A 20,466-nucleotide genomic window follows, 5' to 3' on the forward strand; every position below is an offset into this window, starting at 1 on the left:
GATGGGTGGCGGTAATGAGCGCCAGCGTTTTTTGCTAGCACCGTGACATAATATCACGAAGAAGAGAGAGAAACGGAAATTACGGTAGCTCCTGTCCCTAACGAAGCTAGATAAACAAACAAAAGCAAGACATTTTATCACATAAATGTAGGAGTCTGAGCTAATTTTGACGCGTCTCTATGTATAGACATGTATATCGGTAACAACTTGTTCCCGTGAATCCTCAATAAGTGAGGCAAAGAAGAGCTAGCATTATTATCGCTAAGTTAGCTGGCAGGCTATGTAGCTAACTGTGGTTAGCTCGTCATGTTTATTTTAGTGCTGGGGCGAAGGAGCGCGACATGATGGCATGAAACTGTTGCACTGTTAGCAAGTAGCTATCCTCTCGCTTAAAGGTATGTGATGCTTCTTTAATTTGATGACGTTATTTGACTAAATAGAAAGTAAAAATAGCGTCGCTTTACACAGGTTGTTTTAATTTTAACAGCGCATCAGTGCACGGTGGCACTAAACGTTAACGATTACGTCTACCTCAGCAGCTCTGCATTGTTCAGCATAACAACCTGTTAAGTTTCTGTCAGTCAACTGCTAGTTGATTCCTGTCTCCTGTTTTTTGTTGGATATGTTCTTCGGTTAAACATCCACATGTTGTTCTATTTTCTACGAGTTTTAAAGTTAGAGCCACGTTCAATTAAAAACAAACTTCTTATTCCCTTTTCTCCACTAAAGATTGGAAGGTTGTGGGAAACTTGGCGCAAGTTTGAACCGTAACTGCACTCCGAAAGATCTGCTAATCGTCACCATGGCGTGGGCTCTGAAGCTGCCTCTCACGGATGAGGTGATTGAGTCCGGACTGGTCCAGGACTTTGATGCCAGTCTGTCGGGCATTGGCCAGGAGCTCGGGGCTGGGGCATACAGCATGAGGTACTGTACGAGCCCTGCTCTTTAGGTCTGCTGTTGGACATTAATACTGCTGCACATCGATATTCACCAAAATATGGTCACCTGGTTTGATTTGTGAAATATATAAATCTAACCCCAAAGTGAATCCTCCTTTAGTCATCACCATCTAAAGTTTGTAAAACTTAATATTGAGATATCAGCTGTGTTTGTGTTCACTTGACCTGAAGCTGAATTTGCTTCGTAGTTTGTTTCTCTATTATTTAAATTTTTTTTTCAAACAGTTATTTTCAAAATTCCATCATTTGCAGAGAACATATTTGGTCACTTTTATGTGGAATTAATTGGAGATTCTATATAAAGGTATTTGATATATTTTAAAGATAAGGAATTCATCTTTTCTGTCTTATCAAATGTGTTTTTATAAATATGCAGTGTTTCACATTTTCTCTCAGACAGGCTTAGCTAAGTATTCAGACCCCTTCACTTTTTTACCTTTTTATGAAGCAGCCGTATCCTAAAATCCATGTCAATCATCACTCAATGACTACAATGAAAAAGCAAAAATGGGATTTTAAATTTATTTTATTTTGAATTTGCAAATTTATTGAAAAGAATAAAAACTGAAATATCACATTGACATAAATATTCAGACCCTTTGCTATAACATCTTTGAGATGTTTCCACACATTGATTGAAGACGACCTGTTTTCCAGCATTGGTAACACTTGCTGGACACTTGGAAAAATATTGGATTATCAGATTCCATTCTTTTCCAATTTTTGTAAAATATAATATCAAAGAAATTCAACTTGCGTTCTTTTCTTTGTTTTTTATGATTTATGGCATTATAACTGGCTTAAACTGCACACAAGACATTTTGAGTTGTCTCTACTTCTAGCCATGGTTGTGTTGTTTCCATAGAGGTACAGGACTTATATATTGCAGTGAAAATCAAGGCGACAGAGAGTAAAATGTGACTTCAACTGCTTGGGGTTCAGAGTGTTAAGAGAGGTGATGACAAAAGACCCCGATGGTCTCTCTGGCTGAGCTCCAGAGATCCTGTGGGGAGAAACCTCAGAAGCAAAATCCATGCTCCTGACTTTACATTAGAGTAGACAGACGGAAGCCCTACTCAGTGAAAACCTGGAAAACTGTCTCCAATCCCTAAATCCAGGTGTGCAGAGCTTGTTGGATCACACCCAAGAAGACTTGTGGCTGTAATCGCTGCCAAAGGTGCTTTAACTAAGCACTGAGTCAAGGTGTCTGAATAATTAATGTCAAAGTGATATTTTAGTTTTATGTTCTGTATATATATATCTATCTGCTGTATGTGAAGGCCTGCACTTAGTGACGACTGAATGGAAAATGAATCACCACATGCAGATGAACTGCAAAGCTTGGTGACTATCAGTCAAAGAACACTCTTTGATGAAATTTGAGTGGGGGCATTAGATTTATCCTGTCACTAGGCAGCATATTCCTGATACTTCAATATAAATATATCTGCACACAGCAGGTTTTTTTGTGGGGTCGTTTTCAAGAGGTTAAAGTCCAAATAGACATTTATGACGCTTCTGCTCAGTTTTTCATGACGGCAATTATGTGTAATACATTTAGGGTTTCGCTGAGATCAAGTGCTTTGCTTTGCTGGACAGAGATCCTTCTCTTTTGTGCCCTTTCTTGGCTGGTTAAGTGCTCTGTTAAATGATACTGTGCAAGCTGCAAAGTGCATGCTTGTTCCTGAAATTCTTCTGTTGAGAGGAGCTATGAGATACTGACTTGGTATTTAGTAGTGTTGGTGCCCTAGTTGCCTCCAATATAACTAATGAACTGTAAAGCTGACGAACACAATAAACCGAGCATTCAGCCTCCAGTGTTGTCCAATGAATGTGTCCCACAGTTTGGGGGGAGGGAGCTCACCAACAGCGTTGTTCTTTTGTCTCTGTTCTCCAGCGACGTGCTGGCCCTCCCCATCTTCAAACAGGAGGAGTCCAACCTGCCTCCAGACAGCGACAACAAGATCCTTCCCTTTCAGTATGTTCTGTGTGCAGCTACCTCGCCAGCCGTTAAACTGCACGATGAAACACTCACCTACCTCAACCAAGGTCAGCGTCGGGATCCCTGCCACACTGCTCTTTATCAGTAAATGTATCAATTTCCAGGGCTAATTCACAAAAGGATAGTATGGTTTTTGCGGCTGCTAACCCTGTACAAATATGTGTGATTCTCAAAGCACCCGTTAAGGGTGAAATCTAACCCTAAATATGCTGCCAAGCCAAAAGTGCTCCTCTGCTATCGCAATCATTTAAATGAGGTAATATGCATACAATTAGTGTAAAATAGGCCCGTTTCTGTGCAAATGGGCCTCATTGCGAAAATAGTCCAATTCACAAAAATCAGTGCTAATAGCAGCATGCAGTTACAGTGAAGTTATTAGCCTCTTTAGAAAGTTGGTGGTAACTGAAGCGCTAAGATTAGTTATTTTGGGATGCAGCGACAGAAGGCAAAGGCAGTTGTGCCATAAATGCATACAACTTACTAACGTATCGTTTCTGCTGCGCTGGGATCGCTGCAGGTATTAAACTCAAAAATTGCACATCTCTTATGGGCCGGCCCTGATCGACTCAATGTTCCTGGCTCAGGCTGAGTCCAGCCCCTCACATCCAACGCATTGGCCTCAAGTGCACTTATACTTTGCAACATGGATAATTGAAATCGCACACAAAAAAAGGGCAATTGCACTCGGCTGCAAAAGTTAATGGCCATGTTTTCATTTTATTATCATTAGTGTAATATCTTTTAGAATAATACTTTAAAACGAGTAGATCGCAAATGGTGCACAATTCATGGTGCTATCACCATTCTTTGTGAATTCGTTCCTCAGTTGCCTTTTGACATCTAGATATTCTATTACCTGGTTGGTTGTTTATCTTCATAGACGAATTTAAAGAGAGTGGAAATTAGGGGTAGGGTGATAAATCTAAATGGAAATATTTTACAATGTGGTCTGTTTTTAATACACTGGCACCAACATAGTGATGCAATCTTTTCTGGTCATTCAGCCTGTTTGTTAGTTTGACTTGTGAAAGTCATTTAGGGGTATATTGTGACATAAGTGACATATATGTAAATCAGAATCAGAATCGGCTTTATTGGCCATGTATGCGTGCGCATACATGGAATTTGACTCCGGTTACACATTACTCTCATCGTACATACACACATATGAAATATATACAATAAACAAGAGAAATATAAGAAAAACAAGGACATTTAACAGCTATATGTCCTTGTTTTTCTTAGGAAATCCAACCAGCTACACTGGTTGGATTTTTTCATTTGTGAATGTTCCTTCATGACATGGATTTATCATTGCAGGGCAGTCCTATGAAATTAGAATGCTTGACAATCGGAAAATTGGGGAACTTCCGGAAATCACTGATAAAATGGTGAAGGTAAGAATCAAACGCGTACCATCATCGATACAACATATTTGCACAGGACTGCTGGGACGAACCAGTATTCACATATTAGCTTCAGCAGCATTAACACGACCTGCCTAATTCTTAAAAAAAAAAAAAAAAAAAATGAATCTCATTAAATTTCAGAGCATCATCCGTGTGGTGTTTCATGACAGACGACTTCAGTACACGGAGCACCAGCAGCTGGAGGGCTGGCGCTGGAACAGGCCCGGGGATCGCATCCTCGACCTGGGTGAGCACTAAATGACACAATGCCGGTCTACTTTGATGGCTCCAGAAGGTTCTGGCTCTTATCTAATGTATTGGATTTGTGTGTGGAAGGATTTGTTGCTGTGCAGCCTTGTATGCATGTTAACCATCCAGTAGTTTTGGGATGAATTCAGGATGTTGACTGAACTATTAAGTGCAGGGTTTAGACAATGGCAGTATGATGGAGAGGATGGTGTGCGTCAAGAACTCTTTTGATAACAGCCTGTTTTACGTTGATCCGTTGCAGATATCCCCATGTCCGTCGGCATAATCGACCCGCGGGCTAACCCTACTCAGCTTAACACTGTGGAGTTCCTTTGGGACCCATCAAAAAGAACCTCAGTTTTTATCCAGGTAGCATGACGGACAACACTTTTGTTTTTCTTAATTACTTTCATTCATTAAAAAGACGACGTCGGTAATCTGAGGCAATTTGAATCACTTTGGCATCACAGAGCTAAGCTTGTTAACATGTAGTGTGCTCATTCAGTTCACTTGACATTTTGCACAAACAGAATAATGTCATTCTGCAGGCAGTAATTACTAATACAGTTTTGCCTGTTTTTTATTTTTTATTCGATTTAACTGACCTGAGTCTTCTGTTTTTTGTCGTCATTCCTGTACAGATTTAAATTGGATATTCCATTCCTTTCCTTTTTTAGGTACACTGCATCAGCACAGAATTCACCATGCGCAAGCATGGAGGGGAAAAGGGCGTCCCTTTCCGAATCCAGATAGACACGTTTAAAGAGAACGAGAATGAAGAGTACACAGAACACCTCCACTCGGCCTCCTGCCAGTTCAAAGTCTTCAAGGTGAAAAAGCATCGATGTACTGCAGTGCAAACATTTTGTTATGTATGACCACCACCTAAATGACTCCCACATGACCCGTCTCAGCCTAAAGGTGCGGACAGAAAGCAGAAGACTGACAGGGAGAAGATGGAGAAGAGGGCGCCACAGGAAAAAGAAAAGTATCAACCCTCCTATGAAACCACAATCCTGACAGAGGTTAGCATATTGCTAATGTGTTAAAGGGATGCGTGATTAGATAAAGACAAAAGTCATCAAACAGACCCTGCTGCAGTCCAAAGGGACTCTGATACCTGGAAACACTATCACTGTTGTCCACAGGGACTGCCAAAATCAACACAAGATGAGAAGTTCTTGTAGTAGCTTTAAATGTAAGAGAAAGCTGTAACTGGTGGCAGCAGACATTTATTTCTGAAGTTATTCGGAGGCAACAATAACAAAAGTGTGGTTCCCTTGCAGTGCTGTCCCTGGCCGGAGGTCACATACGTCCCCAACTCCCCGTCTCCTGGCTTCAACAGCACCCCCAACAGCTTCCCAGTGCTAGAAGGGTACGAGTGTTTCTCAGAACCTGCCAATGCTTCATGATTAGTGCTGCTTGAATTGAATCAACCATGGAATCCACATAGTAGTTGAGTGGTTTTGGTTTTGGTGAGGAACACACATGATTGTTTAGATTCTAACATGGTGGTTCTAACGAGGTACATTTTTCATCCTTTTTTCTTTTAGAAATGGATCGCCGACCCACCAGCCTGAGCCTGTGGTGCAGGTAGCGGATGTAAGTACACGTGCATATTCACTGCCCGGCTACCTCCCTGAAACACTGACTATTAATATTGACAAATGCAACGCTAGTAGATTCTCTGAGGTGCTTTGAAAGCATTAAAAAACCAAAAGGGCCCAACCCTCAAGGTGTGAGATATAATAATGATAAACCAAAAATACACGTTCAGCTCTCATTCATCTGGACTCTTTTCTATGTGCTACCGGGAACCAGCCAATGATTCAATGCTTCTATCTTTTAACCGTAAGAGACAACTGGGCAGAATATTTCATACTGTACATGCTGTAAATTTGAGCAGATGTCTAGCTGATTTGTTATGCTTTCGTTACTTGCACCTATTATTAAAAGATGAAGATGTTATGATGGGTGGGTGGGTGATGTCACCCAAGTAGGATTAGTATTGTTTGATAAATGTTTTAGAATGAAAGAATGTTTTTACAAATAAAAAAAATCAAAGCCGCAGCGAGCGGGTTTCGGGCTTCACAAAGCTGAGCAAAGTCCCTTCGGTTGGTTTAATTCTGTCTCAAGAAGGACTGAGACCTCTCACATACTTCTTTCATCATGACCATGTTTGCAGCATTTCAGCCTGATTTGCGCCAAGACCATCCACATGTTTAGAACTAGTGGCGCCCCTTATTCAAAATAGCTTTACACATTCCATTCAACACTTCCATGAAACCTAGCCTGTGAGTATGTCACAGGCTTCTTCTTTATTGGCAACTGAACTCAACATATGGAGCGGTAGGGAGGCGAAGAGGGAGTCTGTAACCATAGCTATATATATATATATATATATATATATATATATACATACAATGATTTAAGAGGCGCTGGATTATTTACACAACATTAGCATATGTGTATCATTAATATGATATCAAGGTTTCATTTTTAAATATCAACTTATTGTCAATACCGATATATCACGACACTTCTACTCTGCACAAATAAAAGTGTTGGATTATGTTTGCCCACATTATAAATTAACTCCATAGATTCAGGCTTATTGATATTAAGTCCAAGTCAAATCTGTGTTTCCATGTGTCTTGTTGATTTTAAATGTTTTCTTTAGTGTAGGTTAAACAGTATGGAATGAAGTCATTCTAGAAAATGACAGTCATTTCATACATGACGTGTTCAAACTAACTCTGAGATGCTCTTCGAGACTGTTGCAATTAAGTGTTTTATTCTGGGTTGTGTTTTTTTTTTTTTTTCTCCTCAGAATTTGTTACCCACAGCAACACCACAGGATGCACAACAGTGGCTCTTAAGAAACCGCTTCTCACCTTTCTCTCGGCTCTTCACCAACTTCTCAGGTAGGTAACGGCTTTTGAGTACAGACTTGCAAATGAACACTTGTTCCTTGTCGTATCAAAACAGCTGGACTGAAGTTGCAGTTGGACCTTTTTTTTTTTTTATATTTCTATATCAACATGACACAATGCAGTGCTGTCTTCTTTAACACAAAGGCCACAGAGGCATGAGGTAAAACATGCACAAAGAGAAATTCCATGCCCTTTGTGTGATTAATCCTTTACATGCATCTATGACGTGTTATTTTTATAATTTTGCTGCACATGTTGCAACTGCTGAGGCCCCTGAAACAAACTTGTTGTGTAATTCTGAGAGGGAAGGATTTTATGCTCTTCAGCAAGGCCTTGTTTCCATGTATCAGGGGCAGATCTGTTGAAGCTGACCAGGGAGGATGTCATTCAGATCTGTGGGCCAGCTGATGGTATCAGACTCTTCAATGCACTGAAGGGACGGTGGGTCTTCTTTGATCGACTCCCATCTTACAAACTGTCAACTTGTTAATATATCAAGAATGAAAGGTTGGTTATTTTCCTCTCTGTGGACGCTGTTGACAGGGTGGTGCGCCCGAGGCTGACCATTTACGTCTGCCAGGAGTCTCAGCAGGCGAGGGAGCAGCAACCCAAACATGAAAACGGAGACGCTGCCGCCAACACGTTCTTTGGTCAGTGCCTGTTCCACATCAACATGTCAAACACTGGAATAATAAAATAAAACAATATTGTTGTGAATATCCTCAAACGCATGAAACTATTTGACAATATCTTGTCTGATATGCAGCCATTGCTTTAACGATGTTTCACACTGCCCCTCACCGTCATCACTTTGAAACAGCTGTTGCCAAAAACTGTGACGTTTTATCTTGAATTTCCTGTTGCTGACATTTGAAATCATACTTAATCGTTTTAACAAATATTGGAAATATTTGCCTTCTTTCTGAGAGTTAAATAAGAAGATCGATACCAATCTGACGTCTGGACAGTAAATTTGAATCGTAATTACAATTCTTACAGTCCTGTCATCACATTTAACCAACTGAGGCCGTGGAAATAGAGATAGTTGGGCATCAAAAGTGCAATAATTGAGGAAAAAGATGCGATATCCTAACATAAAAATAACCACATAAGGCAGAATATAGTAGTGAATTGACAAATATTTCCTCCACACGGCTCTGAACAGAGCGATGGCTTCCAATCACATCTGAGAAGCTCATGGTTATTATAGGTGGACAATTGACAACAAACTCCACAAGATATCAGAAAATGGCGACGCAGCAGTGAGACCAACTTGATGTTTTTACACTTTTTTTGTACAGATAAAACAAACCGGATTCATTATATAACTTGTTAATTATTGAACTTAAGATGTGCAGGTATGCAGATTCTGTTACCTTTGAACAGAGCTACACTAACTATTTCCAAGCTTCCTGGCGGCTGGCTGTAGACACAGTCGTGATAATGGATCTTGTCATCCAACTCATGGCACGAAACAAATATGCGCATTCCCCAAACTGTCAAACTATTCCTTTTAGTTTAAATGTATCTCTAGGTTCCCCCTCAGGTATACACGGTTAGCTGTATCAGCACTTTCGCTTTAGTTTGCACTGTTAGCTGTGGGCCACCGGCTCGCAACACATACTTGTGTGAGAAGTTAAAATTTGCGTTTTTGTACCTGCTTTTCTCTGCAGTATATCACGCCATTTACCTGGAGGAGCTCACATCTGCTGAGCTGACGGAGAAGCTCGCCCAGCTCTTCAACATCTCACCCAGGCAGATAAATCAGATCTTCAAACAGGGTCCAACCGGCATCCATGTGCTGGTCAGTGACGATGTAAGTAACCCTGCTGCTCACTGCCTGTAAGCTGGGTATACACTGCACCATTTCAGATAAAAGGCACTTCAACTGTGCGAGAGCCTGACGACGGCCGAGCAAAGTTTCTGAAATTTCTTCACATTTCAGTCCCCAGGTGATGCAAAACCTGGGACACGCGCACATGCTTGTAAACAACTTTAGCCTGTTTCCCTCCTACATTAAACACTTACACTCTTTTTAACAGATGATTCAGAACTTCCAGGATGAAGTATGTTTCGTTTTGGACACAATGAAAGGTATTTGAGTGTGGCATTAATGTGTTTCTATATTTAACGTGGAGCCTTGATGAACTTATCGTTGCAAGTTTATTTATACCGCCCTCCCCTGCTATGCTTTTCTTTTCCTTTTTTCTCTCCAGATGACACGAACGATGGCTACCACATCATCTTGAAGTGAATACTGCGCAGGAGAGTAGCGCTGTTCTCTTCTTTAGACCCGATCCAGTCAGCCCCTCTAGAGCTTCATATTCTTCGCTGTTCCTGGAATACGAGAAACGTCTTGAGGCTGCTAGGAGGACCGTGTGACTGAAGCACCTGGCCCTCTCCTCACTATACCTTATTGTCTTACTTATGAGGTAGTGACTGTTACCACAGTGAAGTGAACAATCTCCTTGTCGCCCTGCCATTGTCTCCCTTAAGTGGTTGCGTTTTCCTTGATTGCTTATGTCTCGTGAAAGACGTGTTCAGCACTACAGCTGCCATCACTGTTTATTTGTTAGCCGAGCGTCTGGTGTGCCAAAGCTCTGTGCTTCAGAAACAGTTTGTCATCTCTTTAAAAACCAACAACCAAATATGCAAAATAGAATACTATTCACAGCGACAAAAACGACATAAAGTTACTCTGACAGTACTTGACTTTCAGCCTGCCATGCAGCGTGATTGCTCCTCTTCATGCTAGGTTGAGCTTACTGGGATCCACTGAAGCCAGTCTGCAAGAAACGCGGTATAGCAAACACAATCGCACACATCAAAGAACCCCGAGAGGCATCAACTCAGTAATCAGGACATTAAGGGGAAACAGTTGGAATCCAGCTGTCCTCAATCACATCCGTTAGTCCTTTGAAAGCGAACAATGTCAGTCTTTCACTGGTTTGAAATGTTACTTTTGAGGAAGAAAAAGCTTTTTTTTCCGGACTCCCAAACACTGTAAAATCCTTGTAGTTGGTGTAGAGTGCATACTGGCGCTCGTGGTTGTTACCTATGATGATGAAACACTGTCTGTGTTAGTGATCTCAGTGGCTACACCATCAAGCTGTCTCCTGTCCACGTGTTTTAAACATTATTTGTAAATAGATCATTATTTTAAAATGTTTTCATAAGGAATCACGTGTTTCTTTGGCAGTTAAAATCATTATTTTTGGACGTTGCCACATCCAAATACTACATGTAATTGAGCTGTTGGTCACATCAGAGCTGCATGTAAGGAGACATGGTTAGTTTATGTTCAGTCCATTGTACTGCTTTAATGAAATTGAAATTTTAGATCCCAATTTTAGCCCCATATTGTCAGCATTATTAAAATGCTTACCCGTGTACTGGCCACCATCTGTTGTCTGTGTCCTTGAGGTGTTTGCAAAAAATAAAACTTTTTTTTTTTTTTTAACTATCGTAAATGTTCTTAATCTCCTCAGGGGAAAAAAAGGAGGGTCTTATTATTTTCTTCATATTATTAAAAGCACAGCTTTCCCTTTACTGGACAGATGTGAAGGACATGCACATGTATGGAAACTGTATCTTTAACACAATATTACATTCTGTACATCAGAGTGAGTCAGGTTTATGTTAAATGCCATTAATATCCAGATGCTTTCGAGTTTTACACGTCTGTTTCTGAGCAATATGAACAAAGAAGCAAGAAGGAAGAAAAAAAAGTCACTTCATTTCCCAGCATGCTCCGGGGCAGGGCATGTCTGTGATGTCACAATAAGTATATATACGGCTTCAGGAAAAAAATTCTTCCTCCATTGTTACATTGTAACAAACGGAGCCGGGGCGACAGCGAAACGGGGAGAAACGCGTCTTCTAGTTACATTTGCAACATTCTGACACCAATCTTAAGAGGAAAAAAGCAGCCACATTCCGCGTTAATGCGAGACAACAGCGAAATAAGCACCGCCGACTGAACCCGCCCCGGCGAGAAAAGAAGAATAAACGAACACAGATGTCAGCGGATTTCTCCATCGCAAGCTAATTTCTTTTTTTTTTTACATCAGGAAGATAAGACATTCGGCTCATTTACGTTATTCACGTTGCACCGAAAATGTTGGGAAGTGAATCGCATATGACGTTCCCCTCTTTCTTCAGTCTGTCCTTTAAATAGATAGGCATGCAACATTTACATAAAGCACGCAGACAGCCCCTGCTTTCTCTCTCCGCGACATATCAGTGTGCAGAACAATGAGCATGGAGCCCAAGTAGCCTAATTTAGTCCGATGTAAGGGTTGCACATTGACAGTCACGCAAGCTTTCGGCCAGGTTATTTTGGGTAACCGTTGCACCACGGTTGCAGTCTGGATACTCGGTTTTGACACCAAAAAAAAAAAAAGCAGCTCATAGGGCGTTGAAAGATTGATGTGCAGCTAACATTGGAAAAGGGAAACTACCTACGAGTTGGTTGGAATAAGGGTCCCTGTTTCTGCCCCAGGTAAGAGAGTTTAGTATTTCATTAGAGGTTTGCCATTGTGTGTGTGTGTGTGTCTTTTTTTTTTTTTGTGTGTGTGTGTGTGTCTTTATTTGTGTGTGTGTAAAGCTGGTAAACTGGAAAGAGAGGGCGGTTGAGCTGTTGCCTATTAGACTTATACTATTCAACCTCCCCCAACACAGTCAGTCGCTGCATGTACACAGTTTACCAAATACCTCACCGACACTGCACATCCCTGAAGGTGAAAAACGTTGTACTATGAAGACACAATGGTGTGTAAGCGTGCTATTCAACTAAGTCCTTAAAAGAACAGGAGTCTGATCTCCACAAGGGAAATGAGCCTGCCATCAAAATTCAGCCCCCTGCTCTATTTGCCCTATTAATGTTGGGAGTCCCCAGGTGGAACAAATGGTTCACATTCATGCTTTAAGCATGATAGCATCTCGACTGAACATTTAAGACATTGCAGCCTCTTCAGATGTGTTAAATAAAATATAAGCGAGACAAAAAAAAAACTAATTCCAAAGAGGAACATGGATGAAAAATCCACATAAAAACTGAATTTGTGTGCAGTTTCAATGATTTTGCACAGTGCACAACACATCCACCCTATGCATCAACACATTCATTATAACACGGGTGGTCTTATGATTTTAGTTTCAGATATCACATCCTATTTTAGTTTTTTTTTTTACTTGTTCACACATCATCTCCACGGCTGCAGCAGTTGTTTCATTATTCACCGTAAGCTCCTGGATCTGTCTCTGTGGCATCTTCTCAACATTGTCTCTCTATTACACTTAAGGACAAACTACACTACGATAGCATACAAATGTTACATATTAGTCCTTTTTAAGGCTGGATTTGTTCTTCGGTGACGTGGAAAATGCCTAATTTGGAGTTGTCCCAATTAGGAATGAAGATGCAGCCCGTTGCTGTCAGAAGCATGTGACGTGTTAACCCAGACCCAGTTAAAACTGTGTCTCATGCAGATGGAGAGTTGCATAGTGAACTAGTAATTACCTTTGGAAGCGCCTGATTCAAAGACGATACTAACATGATGAGCTGGAGCATGGGCACACTGTCTTTATGGCATGTCGTCATGATTTTTCATTTATTTGGATTGAAAGCACAAAAACATTGTGAAATGCAGTTTGACCACAGACCATAATATAACATGCTGCCTACATTCACCTTATTTGCCCTCAACCCGTCGGTGAGATTGATCAGCCTCATCTTTCTGATTCACTCACATCGACCCCCATCTGCATCCTTTCTAGCGGAACTACACGCAAGAGAGAGAAGAGAGAGCGAGAAGCCATTGAGACCGTTTGCTTCGAGGCTCTGCGCGTTAACCATGCTTGCCTAGTTGCCATGGGGACGTTTCTAGACTTGATGATTTCAAAGTAGGATTTCATGTGAGAGAGGGGGGGCAGAGGGAGGAAATGATGGAGCTGGAATACAGATGAAAGGAGACCATTTAGCCTCTTTTTGTGTTTGTTTTGCCCCTTTTATTAGTCGTTGCGAGTCTCTTTGTGAGTTTTATGTCTCTTTGTGGTCATTTTGAGTCTCTTGCTGGCCGGTACGTGTCTCTTTGAGTGATATTTTGTGGTTGAAGGCCCTGACACCTTGAGCCCCCCCCTGGGCCTGTACCCAGTAAGCCCGTTCAGTAATCCACTCACGCCTCTGTGCCCTCAGACACCAAGTTTCCATGGAGGCAGGTTCGTCCCTCAGCCTCAAACGAAGATATGAAGAGGTGGACCACAGCTCTCCATTCTCCACACCGAAAGACTCCGACGATGACATCTCCAGCAGCGACAGCGCTGATAGCTGCGACAGCCTCAACCCCCCTTCCAGCACTGCATTTACCCGTAAGGAACAGCAGGAGACAAACGTTAAAGGCAATACACTCTAAAACCCACTCAAAACAATTCATTATCAAAAGTATTTAATTACTCATGTGTAACATTGCATACCAAATGTCCCCCCGCCCCCTTTTTCCCCACTTCAGCCACCTCCATCCTCAGACAGCACAAGCCGTCACCGGGGGGGAAACGGGTACGTTTTGATGTGGTGACGGTGTATTACTTCCCCCGGCGGCAGGGATTCACCAGCGTGCCCAGCCAAGGGGGCAGCTCTCTGGGCATGGCCCGTCACCACTCCTCCATCAGGCACTACACGCTGGGCGAGTTCGCCCGCGAACAGGAAACAAGCCACCGGCACACGTTACGCCAGCACCTGCGCCAAGAGAAGCTCAACGCCCGCAAGATGAAGGTATATGTTTCAAGTAAATCAAAGGTGTCTTGTTTTGGGTCCCAATGGCACACATAAAAATGGCCGCTGCTCTGACCATCCTGCTACGTTGATTTGAATGGGAATGTCCGTTCTTCTCCTATTTTATTTCTATGGGTAAAACCTGTTTCATGTTCCTCCTACCCCATTAATTATCTCAAGACTCCCCAGATTTATCTTGTGAGAGGTCACAGCCCCCAGGATTGGAATTAGCTATGAAAATATTAAGTTATTACAACTCAAACCAGCTTCAACAGTAAAATGCTGCTTATGAATCAGTTACAAGGCCTAATATTCTGCAGAACAAGTACTTTATACTGATTGAAGGACTTTTAATCGAGTATTTGTACATTGTAGCGTTTGTACTTTTATTTAAATAAAGGATCTGAGGTGAACTTCAATATTCTACACATTGGTAGCTGTGTTGTAATCTTGATTTAACTTTAGGCTCTCTTAATCACATTCACTCTCCTTTTAAACTGCTGTGTGGACAACATTTGTCCGTCAGTTTACTTGTAACTGGAAAAGTTGGAAAAGACAAACAAGTAGATTTATGTTTTTGTCACTTTTATGCACAAAAACAAGTGCTGCATACATGACACTGTGCAAAATAATTTCCAAAGAGCTGCAGTTTTGGTTGAGTCATCCTTATTTCAGACCAAATACAGCCACTGCCCTTTAAATGATGGCTCTGGTTACAAAATGCACTTCCTTGCTTTTCCCCAACATTGTCCATTTCAACGTTTTAGTATGAAATGATGAAGCTGTTTTCAGGATAACTGTGATGCACTTGAGCTTTAAATAGGGATTTCAGTCTCTCGTTGTCTCAAGCTCACACTCCTACACTGACTGTCGTCCACAGCTGACGAGGAACGGCACGGTGGAGTGCGCTCAGGCGGACCTGCTGACTCTGGAGGACGTATCGGACGAGGACCTCGACGTGGACGGGGTGGAGGTGGACGACTGTTTCTTCCTTCAGCCGCTGCCCACAAAGCGCCGCCGAGCCCTCCTGCGGGCCTCCGGCATCGCCCGCATAGACGCCCGGGAGAAAGCTGAGCTCAGAACCATCCGCCTCTCGCGGGAGGAATGCGGCTGCGACTGCCGCTTGTACTGCGACCCTCGCCACTGTGGCTGCAGCCAGGCTGGCATTAAGTGCCAGGTAAGGGTTGTTGGCTTGTCTGTGTGCGCGTGTGCAGAAAGAAGAGAGCCGCTGTGCAGTTTGCCGAGGATCAAATGAGTCTTCAATGCTCAATACAATGTGTGCCCTGAGAGCCATACCTAAAGGACCGTCTGTGCGTGTGCACTGTAGTCTTGACTGATTTTACTGTTTCCATTTGGTAAAATAAATCAGCCATTATTAGTTATTTTTCTTATTAGAAATTGTGAATGTAGTATTCAAAGTATTTCCGTATGATAGAGGGCTGCAGCAAATATGATGCATTGAGATTTAATTTTCTTTCATAGAGTGCTGGAGAGACGACATGTTTTTGTCGACCAAACAACTCATTCCTGCAGCACTCTATTGATCGATGCAGTGAAATCTGCAGAATTTATATATCAACGCATCAATGCAGTGAATCAATTAATAATCAATTTCATCATCATCATCATCATCTATTTGTACAGCTCATTTCAAGTCACTGATTTTAAAGATGATAAACAAAATTGTCAAAGCATTTTGACACATTCAGAATATTAAGATGCTTTGTGCATATGTTTATGTGCATGACTGTTTTCATAAACAATTATTAAATAAAATATATTATTTCATATTTGTTAAAAATGAAAATGCATTATTGTCAAAAAATGTGACAATAATGCAAATAATCGTTAGGTACAGCCCAGGCATTGTTGATGTTGTTAATAGTGGCACACCTGTTAGAACAATTATCAAGTTGTTTGAGATTAGAAAAAGTTAGCTTTTTAACTTTGTGAATTATCTTTCTCCATCTCGACCCGACTTCCTACACAGTAACCAGATATTCTCTCTCTCTCTTATCTCTGCGTCATCTGTCTTTGTCCTTTGCACATACAGCTCATACACCACTTATCTAAATGAGTCAGTGACGTGTTAGCGTTGTTGACTGGAAGTGAAATGACCGTGGCTTTCATCCCCAGGTGGATCGAATGTCATTCCCGTGTGGCTGCTCTCGGGATGGCTGCGGCAACGTAGCGGGCCGCATCGAGTTCAACCCTCTACGTGTCAGAACTCACTACCTGCACACCATCATGAAGCTGGACCTGGAGAAAAGGAGGATGCTGATACAAGGTACAGGGGACCAGTACGCTGAATCTGACCAGATGTCCTCCCCCTCCTCCACTTGCCCCACTTCTCCGGCCCTGTCCTCGGCCGCTGGCCTGGACTCTGAGCTGGAGGAGAGCGAGGTGCAGACAGTGGTGGAGGTTCAGGATCTCCTGGCAGAGCAGGACATTCTGGAGCGGGAAAACGAGACAGCCGTGTTGCACCTGCAGAGCGCGGAGGAGCAGGAGAGGAGGGAGAGGGAGGAGGCGGCGGGGGAGACAGTGCAGCAGGAGCTGGGCGCTGGAGGGCTCGCGGAGCAGCGTCTCTGCCTCCTGCCTGGTGCTTTGGGAGGGGAGCTGCCCGAGCAGGCAGAGGTGCCGGGTGTGGAGCAGGTCCTCCTGCAGGGGCCGTTCCCCACGGGGGCCACGGTCCTCTGCATCACTGACAACCAGGAGGAGAGTCCCTCTGACCTCCTCAAAGACTCCACGTCTCTGCTCTACTATCAGCTCAGTCCTATAGAGCCTGGAGACTTTGAGACCCCGCCCAGAGATTCAGGTGGAGACAACCGGAAACAAGGAGGAGGAGAGGAGGAGTCAAAGCATGATAAGCCTGAAGAGATCAACTGCAGGCAGAGTTTAGGCAAGTCTGTGACCAATGTGATTCTGTGCTCGGAGGAACGCATGGCAGCAGTGGAGGAGAGGCCCTCGAGTCCCCAGCAGAGCCTCCCCGAAATGCAGTGCCAGCGGGAGTCGTGCTTGGAGGGAGAAGTAAATCCACCGCCTCCTGAAGTTTAGTTCTAGCTTCTCTGCAGATATTTTGCACAATAGCTTCATCTAAGATGAAGAAAAAAAAAAAAAAATACACGTTTCACATTTATTACTGCTATCATCAAGAATTATTACAGGTTGCAATCTCTTGTAGTGACTGCCATGGAATTATGTGGAGCATGAGGGAAGGGGGGATGCTGAAAGCACATACAGGTCACTCCCCAGAAGTAATATGGATGCAGTTACAAGAAACAGTGAACGTAATTCTGTTGGAGGGTGATGAATGCGGCCTTAATGGAAAAAAACAACATGAAAACACTTGTGTGTAGGAGTCATTTGTCGATGAGAAAGTACAGCAAGTAGGGCTTTGTTAATTTCCAACGTAGCGAACAGAAAAACACAATGTATGAATGCTGACATAAGCCTTTTGTTTGATGATGTATAACACTATCAACACGAAACACTTACTTTTTTTGCAGCGCGCAAGAAATTCAGGGCTCGACAGTTAAGGGTCGCCAGGTTGCATTTGGCGGCCATTTTGAGAAATTTGAAACCAATTCTTAACCTGTAAAAAATAAGGATAACAAACAGCCAAACGTGCACCCACGAATACACATTTGTTAATAATATTTGTTGAATTTGTGATATTCAAATATTGCTGTTACAGTCAGAACCACTTTGCAAGTGCACAGCCATCTCTTTAAGAGACGATGATTGACTGTGAAAAGTCTGACTAACACATCGACATCACTAATGAGTTATTAAACTGATAAAGAACCAGATGAACCTGAACGAAAAACAAAAAAGGAAATTTGTGGAGCCTTGGCAGGCGAAGTATCCCAGCATCTTTGAGCTGGACCGAGAATTATACTGCAAAGCATGATGTCCACTAACTCACAAACATACTGAGGTGGAGGCTGCGAGAGCTGGCGCAGCCATTGGTGAGCCGATGAACCGCCATTCGCTAGATTTTCATTATTAAGCTGACGTGTAACTTCATCGTATCTTCTACTCAAAATATCAAATATGGCAACCATATTTCCAGTTTCGGTAACCAAAAAGCTGATGCCTGGTTGCCAGCCTGGCAACCGCTTTCACAGTTAGTGTTGAGCCCTGTAATTCAGAAACCTACTGGCTCACTTTCCACTGCGGCAAACATGTGCCATCAAGCCAAATGAAGGCCTCCGATAGGATCATCTGTTGAAAATAGACCTAATAATCCTGGAAATACTTGTTTTTGTGTACTGTATATGTGTTTGCAATGTGCAAGACAGAGCCGAGGTTGCTGCTTTTTTTTTTTTTTTTTTTTAATATCTGCACGCACATTGTGAACTGAGGGCCGCGGGTGTTGTGGCTCTGCTGTAATGAAGGTAAACCAACACAGAGCGGCAGACTAACACTGGCCTTAGTTGTTGCTCTTGCTCACCTCGGGCTGCTTGTGCAAATGCAGTCGATATCTGTCAAAAACCTAGTTTACCTGTAGTTACAATGCCTATGATATGACTTATCATTTCTTTGAGTAACGTGTCTTTTGTGGATTAGATAATGTCGGCTTGAAGTCCTCACAGTCTTTGTTATCTTTGAGTGAAAGGAAACCTCTTTCACAGGCTACTGCTACACTGTAAAACCATGTAGTCTGCCATGTTGTGATGAAATGCCAGAATAGATCTTCCAAGTCCTCTCCTTTTTTAATAAGTTATACTGTGAGGAAGAGATGAATCAAGTCAAAGTCATAAGAAAATAGCATTTAAAGAGTCAAAGAAAGTAGTTATACAAAATGATGTGATGTTACTAATTTATGAAAACAACCTGCATTTGTATATTTTATGTTTAACCTGTACAGTGTGTGTGTACTTTACATTAGTGTGTCTTAAGTGAGAGAGAAAGTTGAGTGTGCGTCTGTCTGTGTGTGCATGTACATGCGTATGTACTGTATTATGAAAAGGGGGAGGGGGAGTATATTAGTGAGGATACATATTTTATTCCTGAAAGGTGCTGATGTTACAGATTTACAATCCACTGTTGTGTTTTCCCTCCCCACCCTCGTGAGAAAATATGATTTTCACGGAGACGCTTCTTGATGACTGATGTGTTGGAGAGCAAAAGCTACACCGCACTGCACATCATTCATGTGGCGACTCTGGAACGAGGTGTGTGTAAAGGCAACATTTCCTGTCTTTAAATGTCTTTTTTTTTTAAATATATGTCTGATTAATACTGATCTGCGTAACTTCTTCTTACACAAAATCAGTTCTTTTGTTTTGCTGCCTAAAATTGCAGCTGTTGCTTTTGGGCCGTCCGAACACAGGATGTAATGTACGAGATGTCTGATGTATTTCTTTGCCTTTTTTTTTTTTTTAAATCGTCTTAATATAAATCTGCTTAAGAGTTGCACCAAAGCAGTGGTTTCAGACCTAATTAGACGATGCTCTCAAGCATCACATTTTAACAAAGCGGTCTCCTGTAGTTATTGTGAAGGTTTAGATTTATTGTGAGCCTTTTGTGTGTTCGCGTGACTCGCCTTCACATCGTGCCATCTTTAAAATGGTGATGATTAGAAGCTGCCTATTGTTGAGCTTTTGTCCTTTGGCTTTCTATCGGTAGTTTTAGGTTTGGGACCACTGCATCCAATTAACTCCAGTACACTCTGTGATTGTGTGTGTCTCTGTGTGAAAGGGGTGTGCGATTGTTGAAAACAATAATACGTTTAGACTTCATCTAAAAGCTACGAGAACTACTCTCATGCTAACTGTTGCCTAAAGTGGACAAAAAGGTTTTTTTTATACAAAAATAAAAACAATAAAACACTCATTTTAAAAAGGATAACATTCCATGTCTGTTGTGTTGATTGAAGTATCGAATCAATCTGTTGGCATATTTCACATGATTTAAACCCTACAGGTTATTGATTCCCTTGATTTGGCTAAATGTGGATCATGACGCCCATGATTATGATCCATTTTGGCGATTTCACTGTTTTTCGACTGTATAAAGGAAGGCAACAGGAGAAGCTTTGGATCTCATATATGTTCCTTGTTCATTTAAGGAGAAAGCTCCAATGAAACTATGTTTTGTAAAGCAAGGAATCCCTGTCTATGTCCTTTGCATATCTCGA

At 42.1% G+C, this 20,466-nt stretch overlaps 2 protein-coding genes across 3 annotated transcripts; both read left to right on the forward strand.

Annotated features, from left to right (window-relative positions):
• Window positions 1-72: 72 nt before the first annotated feature.
• On the forward strand, window positions 73-11,012 carry tfcp2 (transcription factor CP2). The gene is made up of 16 exons (XM_076097618.1): window positions 73-395; window positions 730-924; window positions 2,857-3,008; window positions 4,282-4,358; window positions 4,512-4,617; window positions 4,882-4,988; window positions 5,297-5,449; window positions 5,534-5,644; window positions 5,906-5,994; window positions 6,173-6,221; window positions 7,450-7,543; window positions 7,903-7,993; window positions 8,096-8,202; window positions 9,226-9,368; window positions 9,595-9,646; window positions 9,769-11,012. The coding sequence occupies exons 2-16, from the start codon at window positions 803-805 to the stop codon at window positions 9,804-9,806; spliced, it is 1,491 nt and encodes a 496-aa protein (XP_075953733.1). The 5' UTR covers window positions 73-395; window positions 730-802; the 3' UTR covers window positions 9,807-11,012.
• A 106-nt stretch (window positions 11,013-11,118) lies between these two features.
• On the forward strand, window positions 11,119-20,171 carry csrnp2 (cysteine-serine-rich nuclear protein 2). 2 transcript variants are annotated; one of them, XM_076097590.1, is made up of 5 exons: window positions 11,119-12,053; window positions 13,749-13,951; window positions 14,062-14,324; window positions 15,205-15,501; window positions 16,461-20,171. In XM_076097590.1, the coding sequence occupies exons 2-5, from the start codon at window positions 13,762-13,764 to the stop codon at window positions 17,376-17,378; spliced, it is 1,668 nt and encodes a 555-aa protein (XP_075953705.1). In that variant the 5' UTR covers window positions 11,119-12,053; window positions 13,749-13,761; the 3' UTR covers window positions 17,379-20,171. The 2 variants fall into 2 exon arrangements, with proteins under 2 accessions (XP_075953705.1, XP_075953716.1); XM_076097601.1 differs by having other exon boundaries at window positions 13,749-13,921.
• The last annotated feature ends 295 nt before the right edge of the window (window positions 20,172-20,466 follow it).

The sequence above is a fragment of the Anarhichas minor genome, unplaced genomic scaffold, assembly GCF_050575085.1.
Source record: "Anarhichas minor isolate MPS153535 unplaced genomic scaffold, ASM5057508v1 ptg000003l, whole genome shotgun sequence".
In the NCBI taxonomy this organism is placed as follows: Eukaryota; Metazoa; Chordata; class Actinopteri; order Perciformes; family Anarhichadidae; genus Anarhichas; species Anarhichas minor.